The 19,044-nt window shown below is 44.6% G+C and overlaps 2 protein-coding genes across 2 annotated transcripts; one reads left to right on the top strand and one right to left on the bottom strand.

Annotated features, from left to right (window-relative positions):
- Positions 1-16,608: 16,608 nt before the first annotated feature.
- LOC125547964 lies at positions 16,609-17,471 on the bottom strand. Its single transcript, XM_048711686.1, has one exon. The coding sequence runs from the start codon at positions 17,459-17,461 to the stop codon at positions 16,865-16,867; it is 597 nt and encodes a 198-aa protein (XP_048567643.1). The 5' UTR covers positions 17,462-17,471; the 3' UTR covers positions 16,609-16,864.
- A 388-nt stretch (positions 17,472-17,859) lies between these two features.
- LOC125547963 lies at positions 17,860-18,681 on the top strand. Its single transcript, XM_048711685.1, has one exon. It carries the CDS (start codon positions 17,888-17,890, stop codon positions 18,470-18,472), a length of 585 nt encoding a protein of 194 aa, XP_048567642.1. The 5' UTR covers positions 17,860-17,887; the 3' UTR covers positions 18,473-18,681.
- Positions 18,682-19,044: the final 363 nt, after the last annotated feature.

Below are 19,044 nucleotides of genomic sequence, written 5' to 3'. Positions count from 1 at the left end.
CTATTGACATGGGCTATTACTATTCCTTGCTTGGGTCTTTATGCTGTCCAATCAAATAGCAATCTATCATAGGCAGCTACTTTGCTCTTTTTTATTTGGGATCTGGCATTATGTCATTATTTAGAATTAGGCATGCTGCACCTATGGGATGGACCAGACAATGCGCCAAGATATGTTGGCAACAGTTACATTATCTATAAAGACGATCTCATGTTTGATTATTCTTGCAAAGATTTGTACTTTGTTTACATCTGGGTAATGTGTCGAGCCAAACACCACCTGTCAGCATCAAAATAAGAATATGGCGCCAGAACCTGGATTACTACTAACTTAGCATTACCTGTTTGAACAAAACATTGGGACCGGCACCCTTGTGCCAAGGCGCGGTCCCGATCTAGTTAACATGAAGACAAATTTATTATAGAGCATGACATTTTCATTATTTGGCATTTTTATTATTAGTAGGATGGCAATTTTTTCTCCTTATTGGCATTGCAAATAAATTACATTGACATTACATTTATCTCTTATATAAAACCGAGTTGGTGATGATGGTATGCCTACCATCTTGCAATATAGACCGTCCGATCTATATCTGACGGATAGAAAACAAACTATGGCAATTTTGTAAAAAGATACCCGCACCTCTCTCCATATTTGTAGATAAGGCATTCCCTCGTTCATCCTTATCTCCCACAACCTCATTGTTGAGCAATTAAAAAAGAAAGTCTCTGGAACAACCTCGCATGGTGGCCGCTGCCGGCGTCGTCCATCCCCATGCCCCCCTCAGTCCGACCACCAATCACCACCACGCCCCACTCCTACTCACCGTATCTCTCCTTTTTCTCGAGATGTCATTAATTTTTACACATGGGATTACTCCCGCATGGGTCAACCACAATAGGTGTTTTATTAAAAAAAATGCATCTTGATGTTCCGTGCAATGCACGGGCATCTTGCTAGTTTAGTATTACAAGCATGGCAATTTTTATATGATTTTTTGAACAGTGGACCAACTCAAGCAAAAAAATACATCATGGCATTTTCATTTGGCCCATGGCAGTATTTACAAACCATCATAGTTATTGGCATTTGTATTGCCAATAAAGAAGAAATGAAATTAAAGAACAGAAACAATCAAAATCATGAAGATTTCTAAGAAATAATGAATTAGTAGCTTCGGTACTACGCTTTAAGAAGAAATAAAATAAAATAAAAACTAAAAAAAATCAAAGTAATGAAGTTTTCCAAGAAATAATTAATTAGTGGCTTTAGTATTACCCTTTGATAAGAAAGAAAATGAAATAAACTCTAATACAAAATTAAAATAATGATTTTTTTCTCAGGAAGAACAAATTGGTGGCATTGGTATTACCTTTATGAAGAAAAATGAAAAAAAAATGTAAAACAAACTCCAAATAATTAACTTTTTTAAGAAAGAATGAATTTGTGGAATGGCTGTTACCCTTTTAAGAAAATGAAATAATATATATATCCAAAAAAATGAGAAAATTTGCACACAATATACCAAAAAATTGCGTAGTTTTTAAGCATGTAAGAATAAACATATGATAGTGGAATTTTCACAAAAAAAGTATCCCACAAATAAATGAATTAACAAAATTTGTATTATCCTTACAGAAGAAATACAAATAAATAAAACTTAAAAATTATAAGGAAGACTGAGTTAGTAGCATAGGTATTACCCTTTAAGATGGAAGAAAAAATAAAAGAAATTGCACACAACTTTGTACTTCTTTAATATGCAAAGATTAACCATATGATAGGGCAGTTTTGACACATAATGTATAGTATTTGTATGCATATATTTGCACCCACTCAACATCACAAAATACACACAAAATAAAAAACAACTAATAAATAAGAATAGAAAAACAAAGGGAAAAAGAGAAGGCTGGTTCGCACCTACTAATGGGCTTCGGCATGTTAAGCAATCAACTGGCCCAACTATGTGGTCAGTCGATTTAAAACAACACATACATCTCAGAGAACAAACAAGAAAGAAATAACACCACACCACACACCGCAAAGCAATATCAACGACACACAAAATCGACTGATCCAAATTTAAATTTGGTGACTTACATGTAGCTAAATTGTTTCATTATGCCCCTTGCACGGAATCGACATCTAAATTTTCAACATTTGCATCTGCTCTTTGGGAGGGAAACTTTTGGCCTATGGATGTATATACACCCTATATGAAAAAAATAGTAATTAGTCAAAAAGTAAAAAAAACTGAAAATATTTTTGAAATAAAGCTGACCTTTCATTGTACTCGTAAGAAAAATTCCACGAAAAAACCCGTTAACTTCTTTAAAAAACAAAAAATTTGGCCAAATAATGTGAATAGTGACCTATAACAGCAAATAAATTTTGTTTTTTTGCTCTGAAGTCGATGCTGCGTTTTTGTTCGCAAAAATTTATATACTGGTGCAAAACAAAGTCAAGTTTATTCAAAAAAAATCTAAACTTTTTTGACTCTTTTTTAGTTACTATTTTTTAAATATAGGGTGTATATATACACCCAGAAACCAAATTGTAGCCCCCCTCCCCGCGCCGCCCTCCTCTGGCGGCACGGGGGGAACCCTAGCCCCCGCCGTTTACAGCCCCCGCCGCCGGTCTCCCCCGCATCGCTGCCGCCGGAGGGTCGGCCGGCGAAGCCGCGCCGGACCCCATGAAGGCGGCGGCGGGGCGGATCTCGATCCCGCTCGGCTCCAACGCCCCCACCCAGCGCCCCGATCTCGCGGCGGCGGCGCCCGTCCCTTGCTGCTCCGGCGGCGACGGCCTCGTCCCGCGTGTCTCTGGCCAGCGGCAGACTCCCTCCCCCTGTCTTCATCAGCCGCCACGGACTCCTCCCCACGCGCCTCCATCCACTCCGCCCGTGACCCAACGTTCCTCCTGGCGAATCTCGGGCCCCTCCCCCCACCAGCTGCTGCTCGACCCTGCCTGCCGGCGGCGCGGCCGGTCACAGGGCGCTCGCGGCCTGCCTCCCGTGCAGGCGGCCCCCTCGTTTCCGGCGGCCCTCCCTCCACCTGTGCTCGGTGACGGCTCCTGCGGAGGCAACGATGCGTCCGTGGTTGTGGCTGGCTCGGGGCCCCTCGCGGCGGGTCCTTGCTGGCGCTGCTCCGGCCCCGGCGGCTGCAGGCCCGCGTCTCTCCGGTGTCCTTCGCTGCCGGCATCTTCCGACGGGCAGCTCCGGCCCCGACGACCAGGTAGCCGCGCCCCTTCCGGCTTCCCTGGCTCACTGACGCCCCGACGGTTACGGCCACGGCAGCTCGGATCTGTGTCTCTCCAGTCCTTGCTTGCCGGCGTTGCTGGACGCCGTTGCGCCAAGACCCCCATGTGGTTCGCCTCGTCGCCCATCCTACCATGTATGCCTCAAAACCCCCTCTTTTGCCAGATCCAAGCCCATGGTTCGGAGGCGGTGCCACCTCCGGCGGCGGGTGCAGCCCCGCCAACCCCCTGACTTGGCGGTTCCGACCAGCTCCCCCCCCCCCCATCTGTGATCCCTGATTCGGCGGCTATGGGATTGCTCAGCTTCAGGCCAGGGAGAGATCCCCGCTCGGTTCACCGGTGCTGGCAACGACGGCGCCCGCGGGTGTCGTTTTCCTTCTTGGAGGCGCTGCCAAGGCCTTTAGCCACGCCCCTCTTCGAGCTCAGGGGAAACCCTAGGTCCGGGTCACCCGGACCGGATAGTGACGGAGTCTCGGCGTCGTCTTCCTTCTTGAAGGCACTATCTTACTCGCTCGTGGTGTCCTTGATTTTTGGCTCGCACGGTGTTGGAGTTCTTGTTGGTTTGGCATCGTCGTTCTTGGCTCGGGTTTGGTAGGTTTAGCTGTGATATCCCCTCTATTTGGGCCGAGCATTTCTTGTCTCTCTGCTGCAGGCACCATGTTCACGGGTGTCTGCATTCGTGTCATGTGTTGTAACCATGTACTCGTTCTTCTCTTTCTATCAATGAAATGATACACAAATTTTGCGTATTCGCGAAAAAAAAGAAACCAAAATGTATTTTCCATGCTCTCTGCCACAACTAACACCCCACGACTTTGCGAGCAAGAATCACATGCGAAGGACTAGTACAATTACGAACCTGAGCGGAGAGCCCGTGGCAGCTGCCAAGCATGAACAAAGCGGGTAGCTAGTAGCGACGTCTTCGTTCTGAACGAGCTGGTAGATCTCGCAGCCCACGACCTTGCGAGCACGCACGTCGACGCCGAGCACATGGATGAGCCCAAGCACGGGGATCTTCCTTGGCAGACCAGTGGCCTTGTAGCTGGCCTCGTACCGTACTCCAGCGTCCACTCGGTGGAGTCTGGATAGTCGGCGGGCGTCCAGACGCTCAACGGTGCGGCCCCGTTGCGGCTGTTTCGGTTCCGGTACCGCAGCTTGCCGCTTGCCCGGCGCTGACGCCCACGTAGAGGTACTTGCCGAGCATCCCCGACCCCGAGGCTTTCCTGCACTTGAGCGCCTTGCCGTTCGGGAGCCTCCTGGAGCAGGAGATGACGCCGTTGGGGCTGTGCAGGCCGGCCGGAAGCGGGTAGCCAACGCTCTTGCTGACCCACTCCCCGTCCAGCGACGAGAAGCGCAGGAGGACGGCCATGTCGCCGCCGAGGATGGGCTGGAGCTCGACTGGTGAGATGGCCAAACGGCACGCGTCGCCGTCGGAACGTGCAGTAGTGCACCTGGCACGGCACGCGGGCATATCCAAGGGTGGGAGGCAGCCTTGGACTGCATTCAAACCGCGTCAAAACCAGCGAGGGTTTTCGGTTCGTCGGCTAGCGCGCGGCTGCAGCAAAGAAAGCAGTTGTTGACTTCAGAGACCAGACGCTGTTTGATCCGATCGCCAGCTCTTTTCGGTCAAAGTTCCTTCCGGTGCCGTACTGTCATGGACACGCACTATTTTGTGGCTTTGCCAGCAATACCTGAATGGACCGGTACACGTAAACCGCACGGTAAGGCAAGCGTGTGGCCTGTAACGTCGCTACGTGCGCAGCTGCCTTCGTCGAGGCGATCCACATTTACACGGCTGCCCAGTGCACCGAATGACTGGAGGTCATTCACTCTGTGTGTTCTTTTTTTAGGGTGAAGGTCATTGACTTGTGCACGGGCCAAACCTAGTGCGCCATACTACAACAGCTAACTATCTATACAGAGTGTGCAAGAGCATCGATATACAGCCGGACTTAGCAAATCTGCCCCCTCAACGCCCGCGGACACGTCCGAACGCGTCTGTGGACATTGATTGGGCACCCTTAAATATTATAATCCATATTCGGACACCTCAATTATTATATCTTAAATTCATGCAAACTCATGCAACTATGCCAATGCACACATATCGTCCGGCTACTCTATTACTACTAACTAAACATGGCATTAGACAATCAAATTTGGCATGTTTGGCTATGGTGGAGTTCATCCACCGCTACCCCTGCCCTTCACGGCGGAAGGATCCGTCCGTCGGCCAGGTGCTATCCTCCTGGGAGCGGCGGAGTGCAATGCGGACTGTCATTGCCTCCTCCAACCTGCATGGGATGACACCCCGGTCGACGAATCCAGAGTGGTAGGAGTCTGATCCGCTGCCTGCCATGTCGGAGAAGGCCAGAAACCGCCGGAGGTGAGCTCGGTGGCGGCGGGGAGTGGAGGGGAGTGAAGTGAAATGGTTAGGGTTTGCTCCGACGAGCGGATGTGGACAAATATATGTGAGGTCAGATGGGCCAGCATGGGCCGGGTCCGATGTGGCATGCCCAGGCGCGTCCGAGCGTCCCCATATCCGCCACATATTTGGTCTGGATATAAAGGGTGTCGGTCAGCCCGGACGCTTGAGGCCCGTTTGAGACATCCATCTAGATCGAAAAATCGTGACCGATTAGTGACCGAGCGGTCACCCGAATGTTTGAGAAGAGTTTGAGACGCCTAGCTGTAGATGCTCTCGGTATGTTGATGCGGCTAGCTACGACAATTGGGAAGGTCGACTTCGTACGTTGCCGAATTTCAGCTTGTGCGGGCAAGTTGCCAGTTGGTATCTCAACCATCGCATGAAGAACAGGGTCCTATGCGCGGTTCAAAAACTAAATTCTCCATGAAAAATGAATGAGCACTCGTGTGTTTTTCTTTAGCGAATGAAGGCTCGTATGTAATTCAAGGGTAGAATGCGGGGTCACATATTCCAGACACAAAAAAATGTCGTGATGAACACGTATGCTTTTCTTTGAAAAAGGATGTCGATGTTCACATCACATATGACAATTCACGAGTTCCTACACTAAAAACACGTTTACAATTTACATAAAAATATAAATTTTGAAGTAGGCATGATGAACAGATGTATAACTCCTACTGGTCAGGGGTATCGATGACAGTAGGGGTCCATAGCACGACCTAGTCATCGCGGAGGAGGCTGGCTCATGGCTTCAACAGCGAGGGCGGAAGAGAAGTTGTTGAAGATGGTATGACGAGGCAAGATATGCACGGACTGGTGCGGAGCGAGATGCACGAAGACATTGGCGATGCGAGGGAGAAGTCGGTCATACCCGAAGGTAGGGCGATATCAAAGGTTGTCAACAGTGTCCATGAAATGTTTCCCAAGATGACCCACGACGGCGACGCTGCAGACACCATCTCGGTTTTGGCTGGTTTTCTCAGTGTGTGCTTTTGTGTGTGTTTGCGTGGTGGTGGCAGTGAACTCGGGAATAGTGGTGGCACCCCCTATTGGATGATGGTATTTAGAGTTTAAGGTGGAGAGTAAATGTAAATGAGTGACTTGCAGGGCGACCAAAATGAAACGGATCACCAACAATCTGTTGTGCATGTGTCTGGTCATGGGACGGAAGGGCCCTGTGGCATGACACTGCCTTTGAAGCATGTGAAGCCCACCAGGTTAGGATTCGTCACAGTGGGAGGACATGGCTGAGCACACACTACTGCAGGAATGCCTAGTAGTTGTCGGTGGTGTCGGTACTAACACCGGAAAATCTCGGGTAACAGGAGATAGGGAGGACGATGTTTACCCAGGTTTTGAGCCCTATCGAAGAGGTAAAATTCTACGTCTTACTTTGATTGTATTGATGTGATGGAGTACAGAGTACAAGATGATCTACCTTGAGATCAGATGATTGTGTTCTAAACCCTAAGGCTTGTCCTTCCTCCCGTAAAGACTAAATCACTCGGCTTATATATGCCCCGGGGGTGCCTAGATTTCACATATGTTTTGGGCCCTATCAGGACTGGGCATCTCAATTACCAGCCTCTCTTGCCAGACAAGTGAATACACTCTCATCGTGAGAATAACCCGCTTAGCATGGAAGATGTTGACCGCCCCGTCACTTTATGAATGGTACGGGCACACAAAACATATGCTTATTTGAATGATTAGAGATGACACATGCTAACTTACTTGAAAGGACAGAGTAATGCAGTGTATAGGTAGGTATGGTGGACTCTTTGGCATAACTTTCGGTTTCAGGATTTTGCAAGCACAAGCAGTATGCCCGCTTAATACAGGCGTATGCTAGCAAATAGATTGAGAAGCGACCAATTAGAGAGTGACAATGGTCATAATTATGCATTGCGAATATCTAACATTGAATGTGAGCATGGGTAGAATATAGATTCTCTGAATATAAATATCATAAATGCGGCATTGGTTTTGAATCAACTAAATATGTGAATATGTACCAAGTCAAACCACTTGAATTGTTCACAGAAGAATACCATCCCTATCATACTACATCACAACTATTAATGTTGCAATTCATTTTAGTTGATATAACTAAATCATACTAATTATTAATGTTGCACTAGTTTACACTTGTTCTTGCACACTATGGAAGAGTACAAGTTTTGTTCATGATATGGAAGAGTACAAGTTCTTTTATTTGTTTTAAGTTTATTTCTTCTTTTAGGTTATACCAATGCCCTTTATTCATTCATCCTTAGAATAATTTTTTAATATATTTATTTTTGTTTATGGTTTGTTTCAGGTAACATCATTTATACAATTCTTTTTCTTTAGTTGATTTTTTTAATGACATTAGTTTTATTTATTTTTAATCTTTTTATGTTTCTATATGTCTTTGTTTGTTGAAAATAAAAAAGTGAGTATGATCTTTTGTTTAATTTCCTCGCCCATGCTGATAGTTCCTCTTGTTTTTTAGTTGCTTAGTCGACCTTTTGGCGGTTGCGCATGCGGCAGCGGTTTGATACTGCAATCATTTGACACTAATTAGTTTTTTTATTCACTTAAAATGAAATTCATTTTCAGTTAATATAATAAATCATAGTAATTATTAAAGTTGCACTAGTTTACACTTGTTCTTGCACATTATGGAAGAGTACAAGTTTTGTCCATGGTTCGGAAGTGTATCAGTTTTATTTGTTCTTATTTCACGTTATATCAATGCCCTTAATTCATTTATTCGTGGATTTTTTTACTTTTTCTATTTATGTTTATGTTTTTGTTTCAGGTAACACCATTTCCATGATTCTTTCCTCTTAGGTTGATTGTTAGTTCTTTTATGTTTATATATGTCTTTGTTTACCAATAAGAAAAAGTGAGTAGAATGAAAAATATTTTAATTTTCTCGCTCGTGTTGGTAGTTCCTCTTGTTTTTTTGTTAGTCGACTTTCAGGCCATTGTATTTCTCATATAATTATGCATATGACAGTGGTTTGTTGTGACAATTGTGTGCCACTACTTAAATTTTGTTTTGAACTTAACATGGAATTCTTTTTCAATTAATCTTCTCAAATCATAATATTATTATTAAAGTTGCACTAGTTTACACTTGTTCCTGCACGATTGGAATGAGTACAAGTTTTGTGTAATTTGTGGCAAGATATCATTATTTAATAATTCCCACATATACTAAAAGAGTCAAAAATAAGTATTTACAAGACTTTCAAGTGAGGCATAGTTGTATAATATTAGTTTCCATTTCTAATGGTCTTGTTCTTTCTTCTAGGCCAATCTACTCCCTTAACTTTTTCTTTCATAGAACGAAGAACGAATGGTGTCCTTCTATGCTCCTTTTGCATTTATTCTATCATGTAACACCAGTATTAGAAATATTTCTTTCTTAGAAGGATTTTTTCCATCCTTTTTCTGTTTTTTATTTCTTCTTATGGTTATCCTACTCTTAGAATTTTTTTCCTTCCATGCATTCAATTTCATTACCATTTAATTTTTTTGTGCATTTCTTCTTTTAGGCAACACCACTCTGATGATTTATTTTTCATTTGAAGGAACTTGATCTTCTATGTTTCCGACTTTTTTCATTTGTTTTGTAGGTAACATCACTCTTCGAATTATTCCTTTGTTGTGTTAAAAATTATGTATTCTTTTTATCTGTGTTCATTTCTAATCTACATTATAGTTTCTCCATATTTTGTCTTTGTTTGGTTCCTCTTGTAGGGTACACAATTTACCCTTAGACTATTCAATAATCTGATGGATTCTTTTTTAGCATTTTATTTTCCATGCTTTATTTAGATTTGTAATGATTTTTTATTGGCCAGAAGCCCTTACATAGTTGACCATCTCACACTTACTACCAAAAATTAGCTATAAATAATCTCGGCATAATTGAAATTGGTATTATAAACCAAGTGCTAATTGTACAAGCATATTGCTAATTAGTAGTTTATAGTACGATTGGTTACCTCAAATTACAAATGTATTACTAATTTAGTAGTTTAAAGTATGGTACAGCTTTGCTATAGTGGATTTTAAAGGCTGCGTTATTTTTTCATATTACTTCATTTTTCCCTTGATATTAGTTTGCTTCCCTTTAGACGTGAAATGTGTTTGTTTTTCTTTGTTCATTTCTTCATCTAATTTATTTCGTTTTCTTCACTAGTGTTTAACTCTTCCTGTTGGTTGCACAGTTTATCCACGGTTACTTCCATAATTTGAACATATATATTTTTTAATTCTCGAAATATATATGTATTTGAATTTTCATGCAATACTTTGATTGCAATTATTTTTTTGTTTATGGTTCAGAGCCACTTACAAATTACCATCTCACTTTTATTTGCGTTTGATAGATCAATTTAGTTATCATTTCACGTCCTTCTCAAAAAAAAATGTGTGTCCTCAAAAATAAATTATCGTTTGACATCTCTACCTTATTTTTAGCGTAATTTCACATCTCTACTGGTATGCACCATGCTCATGTATGAGCATGCATGTTTTTATTTTGAGACAAATGAGCACATATATGGGCAGAGAGTTCCTATGTGACGCTGTCACTGTGCTAGCCGCTCGCCAGGCTAGTTATCCATCGCAACACTTAAAGAATCTGAAATCTTAAAAGCGCGCGTGCTAGATGGAGAGAACCAGCGGCCGCTTGCCACACATGCATGCGTACTTTTTTCTTGTCTGCTAGTGCATGTGGTTGTCTGTATTAAATGTGAATCAGACTAGTCATATAGTAAGGAAACACAGAACCGTCTTCATTTATTTTAGGTTGTCAAATTTTTAAAAAGTCATATCTTTCAAACCACGCATCGAAATTCAGATTCATCTTCACTGTTGGATTCTTCGCGACGAGATCTTTGAAACTATATTTCACATGAGTATGTTTCGGCAAAAAAATTCGATGCCAACTTTTGTGCTATATGATGCAACTTTCATACTGCATTGTGCAACTTTAATACTGAATGATGCAACTTTTTTCAAAACTAATTTTTAGAGCTGCATGATCCAATTTTCTATGAGGTTACAACCTAACAATCATGACAACCTATGCAACTAGTCTACTTCCCGGTCCAACTACATAGTAGTCCATGTGCAACCGTCTTCCCGACAAGTGGATGTGTAGTTTTTCACTCTTGGCACACCCTGCCCCACCCCCTATCATTGGTTTGTGCTACTTAGTCTTTTGGTCACGCCAACTGCCTATTACTCGATGTGCAAGTCCTTTCTTTCCCTAGTTGTTGATACGTAGTTTTAGTTGGTGGGTTCAATAGACAGAGTTGCACATAGTCTGTTAGGCAGTTGGCCGGGGCAACATACAAAGTTGCACATCCTAGGATAGTTGGATGGTGAAACTCCACATTCATGAGGGTAGTGAAAAGTTGCATATAGATAGGGTGCTAAAGTTGCACATCTCACTAGTAGGGGTGGTGTGGACCGGGTGCTAGGAGAGAAACTACACATCCACGAAGGATATAAGAGAAGTTGCACATCACTGTTTGACAGTTGGCCATGGGAACATATGAAGTTGCACATCTACTGCTAGGCAGTTGGCCGATGTAGTAAATAATGAAAGCACATCCACGGGTAGGGGGAAAGTTGCACGTCAACTACTATACAGTTGGCCAGGGGAAGAGACGAAGTTGCACATCTCACTGGAAGGGGGTAGTTTTAGGGGTGGAGGTGCCATCAGTAAAAACTACACGTCCACAGGATAGGTGCGAAGTTGCACATCCACTGCAGTTAGTTGCACACCGTTGCTAGATAGTTGCACAAAACAGAGACTAAAATTACACAAAAAATATTTTATCGAAACATACCCATGCGGATTCTAGTTTCGAAGAGCACATCGCAAGGATTCCAACGGTGAAAACGGATCTTAATTCGGATCCATAGTTTAAAATTTATGGCTTTTTAAAATTCATAAATCATGAATTAAATGGTAGGAAGTCATCCACGCCATGCATGAAAAAAGCCACAACCGAATGCATGTGGATCATTTAATGCACGGTTGATGGATTGTTTCCGTTTAGCCAATTGAAACCATAAAAGTCTTTCCTAATTAGATGAGAGAGACAAATAATTTCCATAAAAAGACTGCGTCTCTTAAAGAAACCAACAACAGCGGCAAAAACTTGACCATTCGAAAAAATAAACTATAGATGAGTAATCGAACCAAGTACCTCCTACAAGTGAACAAGGTTGCTAGCCACTGTGACTCCTTCGTGCGTACATCTGAATAGGGAACCTGTTCTATATGAACTATAAGCGGCAACAGATGTAAAAATTTTTGAAATTTTGAACGTGATTTTCTTTTTGAAAAAGGTAGATATTTTTGCAGCGCAAGCATTGTCAAAATTGTGAACAGAAACTTAAAACCTCGAACATTTTGTGAAAATGCGAACATTCTTGGGATTCTCATTTTTCTAGTGAAAAAAGGAACAAAATTAAAAATGAGAACATTTTTTTAAATTATGAAGAAATTTTAGAAAGACGCAAACATTTTCTGAAAAACAGGAACAAAAATAGAAAACAAGAACATTTTCGAAATTTTGATTTTTTTTCAAAGCACAAACAATTTTTGAATTTGTGAACAAATTTGGAAACCCTGAAATTTTTTGTATTTTCCAGACATTATTTAAAATTTGCGAAATATATTCATGTTTCTTTGTGAACAAAATTTGAAAATGGGAACCTTTTTAAAAATTGTTCCGCAACATGATTTTTTTAATTTGTGAACAAAAGTAGAAAGTGGGAAACTTTTTGAATTTAGAAAAAAATTTCAAAACATGAACATTTTCACAATTTATGAAAACATTTAAAGTGGGAACATTGTCTTATTTTGTAAAGATGCGAACATTTTAAAATTTGAAATTTTATATGTTGGATTTTTTTATAAGAATCAAACAACTATTTGAAAATCTAAACTTCTTTGGAATTTGTGAATATTTCAAGATAGAAACATTTTTTTATTAAAATATGGAAAAAAATAAAAAGGATTTTTTTAGAAAAAATCGAAATATTTGTTGAAAAAAGGAAATAAAATAATAAAGGAAATAAAATAAAAAGAAGAATGAAGAATGAAAAGGAGAATAAAAATAAAAAATAAAAAAGGAGGGTAAAGAAAAAAGAAACAGGAAAAAATAAAAAAACAAAAAACAAAAAGAAACAGAAAATTAAAAATTAAAAATAGGTTCCCAAAACTGGAGAAAACTGGCTGGGACCTTCCAGAACGTTCCCAAAACCGGGGTTCCTGACATCTCGCTATCGCGGTCATCTCGTTGATGTAGCGCACGCCTCGCTTTTGGGCCGGCCCGTCTCGGTCAAGGCATGTGCAGTTCCTGACAATTTGATACAGAACTAGTAAGTATGCACGTGAAATTCACGTGCATATGCGTGCCTGGCATGGTAAAGATGACATATCTAGTGCATGCTGATGCGTCTTTGTATCCTGATGAAGCATCGAAACCGTACCCAGGGAAATACCTACAAGTGTCTCGAACCAGCTATTATTTTTTCTTTTCTGATGTTGATTTACAAGTGTTTGATTTAGGTTCTTGTGTTGTGAGTTTGAGCTTGTGCTTGTGTTAGACAAGTATAGTAGGAGTACACCGTAAGCATGTTGTACTAAGATGGATATGCTTCATAGCTAACTGTCGCCTGAGTTTCCACAGATTTTTCTTGTACACAAGTTTTACATGTCAAGTAGTAATAAGATGGATATGCTTCATATCTCTCTGTTGTCTCGTTTTCCAAAGGATTTACATCCATCCATCGCCGTGCCCACAACATGAACCAAAAACAAAATTCATAGTTCAAATCAAAATACAACCTTTTGCAGCAAACAAACCCATGCAAAAATTAATAAGAAATTCACATATGAAGCAGATGTATCAAAAATTTACATGACCCAGCGGGATCATCTTCATCCGCTGTAAAGGTATATCCAACATCGGCTTCGAAAAAGGCATATCAAACCGCCCTTTTCTCCCTTCAATCCCTCTTAATCTCAGATCCAACGGAGCACGGGCTATTAAATCCTATAGATCATTCACCCATATCTTGTCCTAAATCTAGGGATTATGAGAAAAAGAGAAAATAAAAGCATGTACATCAGAGGCAACTAAACAAAAACATCGCCACGGTTCATTTAACATATAAAGCATTTAAAAAAAAAGTCATACGGCGTGTAAGTAGGAGTATCAACATTTGGACATATATTTAACAACTAACACATAGTAAATGAACTGCCCCTGTCCGCCTCCTTGTGCCTACTCCTCGTGCGTCTTGGGGCTACCAAATTTGATGAAGAAAATCAACTGTAAAGAACAATGTCCCGGGCCTGCTCTCCCTAGTATTCCAACTCAGTTCTTCAAAATATATTTGGCCAAAATCTATGTAGCCCCTGGGCATGGTTTCTTTTGCTAGATATTTTTCACTTTTAACCTTTTATATATGTATACATGGTATATCACTGGACATAGCATAACGATATTCCCAAAAGATATGTGTTGATGTGTTTAACTCTCTTCCTTCTATTGGTATAATGTGAGAAAATTGCATTGTCCAGAAAAGTGATTCTTTCAGGGGATCTGCTTACTCCATATCTAAAACCCACATTCAGTGTTCCTATGCATTGCATATCTGTTTTTTATATCATTCAGTGATGTAAGTTTTGCAATTATATGTTAGTACATTCTTTGTTTTGAACCATGTACAGAAAAAATCCAACGCCTTGGATATCTTAACTTTAGCAATCATTCACACTGTGTGGGGTGCCTTATATCTGTGGGTGTACGTTCAATTGCTGAGGTCCTTTCGCAAAACAAAAGAGAGATAGTAGCAGCCATCGGTATTGAACATGGGAAGAACTATACAATAAACTATCATTCCAACATGGACGAAGCAGAATATTACTATGAACCAATCACACAGATAAATTCAGAAATTCGTATGGGCCTGTCGGACACATACCAGTGCAGCGTGTGGAGGCGGCGCGTCGGGCGCACCACGCGTGTGAACTGTGAAGGGGCCGCAGATCGACGACGAAGGAAGGCGCTGATTCGGGCTTGATTGCGGCGCCGGAGCGGGGGAGAGCGCCCGGGTAGGGAGGCACCTGCCACGACGTGGCTGCGGCGATGCGGCTGAAGACGGGCTCCCCGCTCCCAATCCTCCTCGACAGTGCCGTCTGTGTCTTCCTCCCCGTCGCGCTCACCAAGGCCTTCCGCGGGCGGCATGGGTACGGCCGGGGGTCGTCCTCTCCACCTCCCTCGTCCATGTCCTCATTAGCGTCACCGACGCCTACGCGGCGCTCGCCTACTGCGCCGACCCTGGAGGGACTTCCCCTTCGCCTGGCTCCTCCGCCTCGTCGGCGACGGCCGGGCATGAAGGAACGCGAGGCGGTGGCTGGGCGCGGAGGATGCATCAGGGCAGAGGCCATGGAGCGGCGGTGGAAGCGCGTCAGGAAGCTCTCCGACGAGTTCGACCGCATCACCGCCGCGCAGCAGGAGGGAAGAAGAAGCCCGCCGCTGCAGAGGTTGGGAAGGAGGTGGACGGAATACATGCGTGTGTGAGTTCCGGTTAAAGATCATGGAGCGATCGTGGGCATGGAGCGGGCAGGATAAGTGGGCACAATTTTTCCCATGGACAGAGGAGTTCGGTTGACAATAAAACATGGTTGGTGTTAAACATGAGAGGGCTATGGATCGTTGGATTACTTTTATTGAATGGTGTAGATTATTTGATTCTCCGCCCTCTCGTGCTTTTATAGAGGTAGTAGATAGATGCGTCAAATAGGAAAATCCTTAGCCTTTTTCTGTTGCTCGGTGCAACCGTCTCTTCCTGGGCTTAAGTTTACAAAAATAATACATGTGCACTGTGTTTGATAATTGGGCCGATATCGATACAAATTGATGAGACTAGTGGGGGGATTTGCATGTACTTTATCCGTTTCAAAATAGATGACCCAATTTTGTACTAACTTGACCCAACTTTATACTAACTTTGGAACGGAGGGGGTAAAAGAGATCTCTCCCTCTCCCACCCCTCTCTTACCATCACCTTTCACTGTGTAATTTTTCGCAAAAAAAAAAATCACTGTGTAACATTGTCGTTCCTGTGACAGAAAATCAGGTCCTAATTACTGCCTCTTTACATCAGCAAGATAAGACCTGAACTTCATTTTGTTGCACTAGTATACTATAGTACGTTTGGGGTGCTGCATGCACCTGCAACGCAAACAAGTTTTGCCATCTGACCCGCAAAAAAAAAAATGTTTTGCCATCTGTAGTTAAGAATCTGTGATGGATCAACTTTAACGATGATGAATCCATCATGTAGCTAACAGAAGCTATTGGGTTTAAGATTAGAAACAAGTTGCTGCAGCTACAAGCTGTATCAGATTCAAGAGATATTGAGTACTACTAATCAAGCAAAAAACTGTATATAACTGATCAAGATTCAAGAGATTGAGTACTACTTCCTCCGTAAACTAATATAAAAACATTTAGATTATTACTTTAATGATCTAAACGCTCTTATATTAGTTTACAGAGGGAGTACTAATCAAGGAAAGAGATGTTCTCAGCAATATCTAATTATTAAGATTCAAGAGAAGCTTGAGTAGATCGACTTCATCCACCGATCGAGCATTACAGATCGTCGATGCACGTATGTGCGGTTTTGCATCGAATCTTTGAGCAAGAAATGAAACTATTATGGCAGTACACCGTAATCACAGATCCACATAGCACCTGAACCTTCAACTTCAAAGATGATGCATCCACCATGTAGCTAACAGAATCTATTGGGTTTAAGCTGATTGTAGAAACAAGTTGCAGCAGCTACAAACTGTATCTAACTGATCAAGATTCAAGAGATTGAGTATTACTACTAATCAAGCAAAGAGATGTAATTCTCAGCCGTATCAAGATTCAAGAGAAGCTCGAGTCGATCGACTTGATCCACCGAGCAGTTTTGGATCAAATCTTTGAGCACAAACTGAAACTAATAGTAGCGCTAGTGCATCGTAATCACAGTTAGCAGATCGACATAGCACATGAACCTTGATCGACGGAAACCCGAGACGGGCCGGGAAGAACAAAGCAGAAGAGAGATCGGTGATCGCCGCCGCGCGCGCTATCAGCCGTGCAGAAGCACCCAGGCGTGGATGTACTGGGCGACGATGGCCGGGCGCATCTGCCCCAGCGCGGCCTCCGCCGCGGCCAGATCGTCGATCGCGCGGAGCAGGAGCTGCTCGGCCGCGGGCGCCCAGGCGTGGGCGACTGCTGGCGGCGACGGCGGCCTGAGCATGACCTGGAAGACGCTGAAGGCCGCATGGCCGTGCGACCTCGCGGAGAGCAGGCGCTGCAGCGCCGTCTCCGCGCGGCGGGCGGCGTCGGCGTGTTGGAGTTGCCAGCTGTTCCACCGCCCCAGCGCGTTGCCCTGGAGCCCGATGCGCGCGACGCAGAGGGAGAAGACGTTGCCCAGGACGGCGTGGAGCCTGCGGACGCGCTTGACCCGGGCGATGGCGAGGTCGATGATGGGGCCGCCTGCTGAAGCGCCCTGGCCGGCGTTGGGCGGCGGGTGCACGCCCGGGCCGAATCCGCGGCAGTCCTCGGCGGCCAGGCCGTACTGCAGGCGGGCGACAATGATGGACCCCGCAATCGCGGTCGTCTCGTTGATGTAGGTGAAGCTGCCACCCGCCGCCCCCGCCGCCATGTTCCTCCACTCCGCCATTGCCGGCGTCTTTCTCTCTCTCTCTCTCTCTCCGGCGTGAGGAGACGTGATGCTATTTGCTGCCTCGGGGTGGGGTCGGTTAGGGCTATTTCTACCGCGCGCCGGCGAGGTAGTTTCTGGAGTCGGTGGGGTAAATGAGCCGTTACGGTGTGGGGCCCGCTTGTTGTCACGCAGAATCGTCTCGCTGCCACGTCAGAATCCATCGCGGGGGCACGAGCAGCGAGCTAACGTAGCTCCTGACCCACTGGATCGCTGGTCCCACGTACATGGGCCCATCCGTCAGTGAAGTTGTTATGTCATGGCACTGGTATGTTGACTAAGCTGGGACCTGTGAGCCCATGCCAGGCTGGCTATTTCAGCGACGACGGAGAGGGGAGGGGAGAAAGAACCCAAGAAAGAAGAGAAGAGAGAGAGAGAGAGAGAGAAATGGCGCAGCCGCCGCCATGGAAGGCGATGTACCTGTCTGTGACGAGCGACGCGATCCGATCCGCCGCCGCCGTCAAGCGAAGCGTCGCCGCCGCGCGTCGCGATCTGGCGTCCCCGCTGGTGCTGGACACCCGCGACGCCGAGGGGCGGTACACCTTGCTGGAGTCCGCGCTGACCCACATCGACCACGCATCCGGCTCCCTCTCCGCTTTCATCATCAACATGGTGGTGGCCGAGCGCCTGACGCTCCACGGCTGCGGCGCCGTCCCGTCGGAGCCGGTGGCCCGCGTCGGCGACCTCCGCGATGGCCACGGGCGCCACGACGAGTGGCTTGCTCTGATCAGGCTCCAGGCCGCCAGGGAGCACGCCCAGGACGCGCTCCGCCGAGTGGAGGGGGCCTACACTCTCCTGGCCACCGTCGGGTTCATGCTTCACAGCCAGAACCCCGACGCTCCAGGGCGCCGGCAAGCCATGGAAGGGCAGCTCCACGCCCTCGACCTCCAGCCCGTGGTGGTCGGCGTGGCGAGCATGTCCGCGCTGGCCTCCTTGGCCACCGAGCCCCCCATCCGCTACCGCATCCAGTGAGAGGTCGATCTCTTGCCTTGATCAGCTCCGCACGACTCCGCTTGCTTGCTTGACATGGATGATCGTTCGCGTTGGCTAGGGCCTAGGGCTACTTTGTCTCCTTGATATCTTGTGATTGTGAAACCATGGATGATCTATCCGTCCGTCGGATTCGAACTACTCCTACGTTTTGCGGTTCTGTTGTTACTTGCAAGGATCGTTTCGATCGATCAGGGAATTCGAACTACTTTGCAGTTTGTCGATCTGGAATCCCAGGATTATTTGTTGGTGATTTGGTTTGGTTAATCACTTTATTACTGCCATGACGTATGGCGCGTGATCATGCCTGCGTGTGTTTGTTGCAACTTGCAGGTTGCAACGTAAATTGGCAGTGCTGTTTTGCTTTTCTGGGGCATTGCACTTTGCAGTTCTTTGAACTACCACCGGCGACCCCATTCGCCTGCTTTTCACCGTGCAGTCAATTTCTTTTTTCGACGTACCGGTAAAGACTTAAGCCTTGTTCTGTCTCCAATACTTATCTAATCTTGAACGAAAAATATACTCCCTCCGGTCCTTTTTACTCTGCATATTAG

Source organism: Triticum urartu, chromosome 3, assembly GCF_003073215.2.
Source record: "Triticum urartu cultivar G1812 chromosome 3, Tu2.1, whole genome shotgun sequence".
In the NCBI taxonomy this organism is placed as follows: Eukaryota; Viridiplantae; Streptophyta; class Magnoliopsida; order Poales; family Poaceae; genus Triticum; species Triticum urartu.
The sequence above is the reverse complement of the archived record's forward strand: the minus strand, read 5'-3'. Positions and strand labels throughout refer to the sequence as shown.

Bases quoted from the DNA above. Each gene is read 5' to 3' on its own strand.
- LOC125547963 (XM_048711685.1), top strand. From the start codon at position 17,888: ATGGCGCAGCCGCCGCCATGGAAGGCGATGTACCTGTCTGTGACGAGC.
- LOC125547964 (XM_048711686.1), bottom strand. From the start codon at position 17,461: ATGGCGGAGTGGAGGAACATGGCGGCGGGGGCGGCGGGTGGCAGCTTC.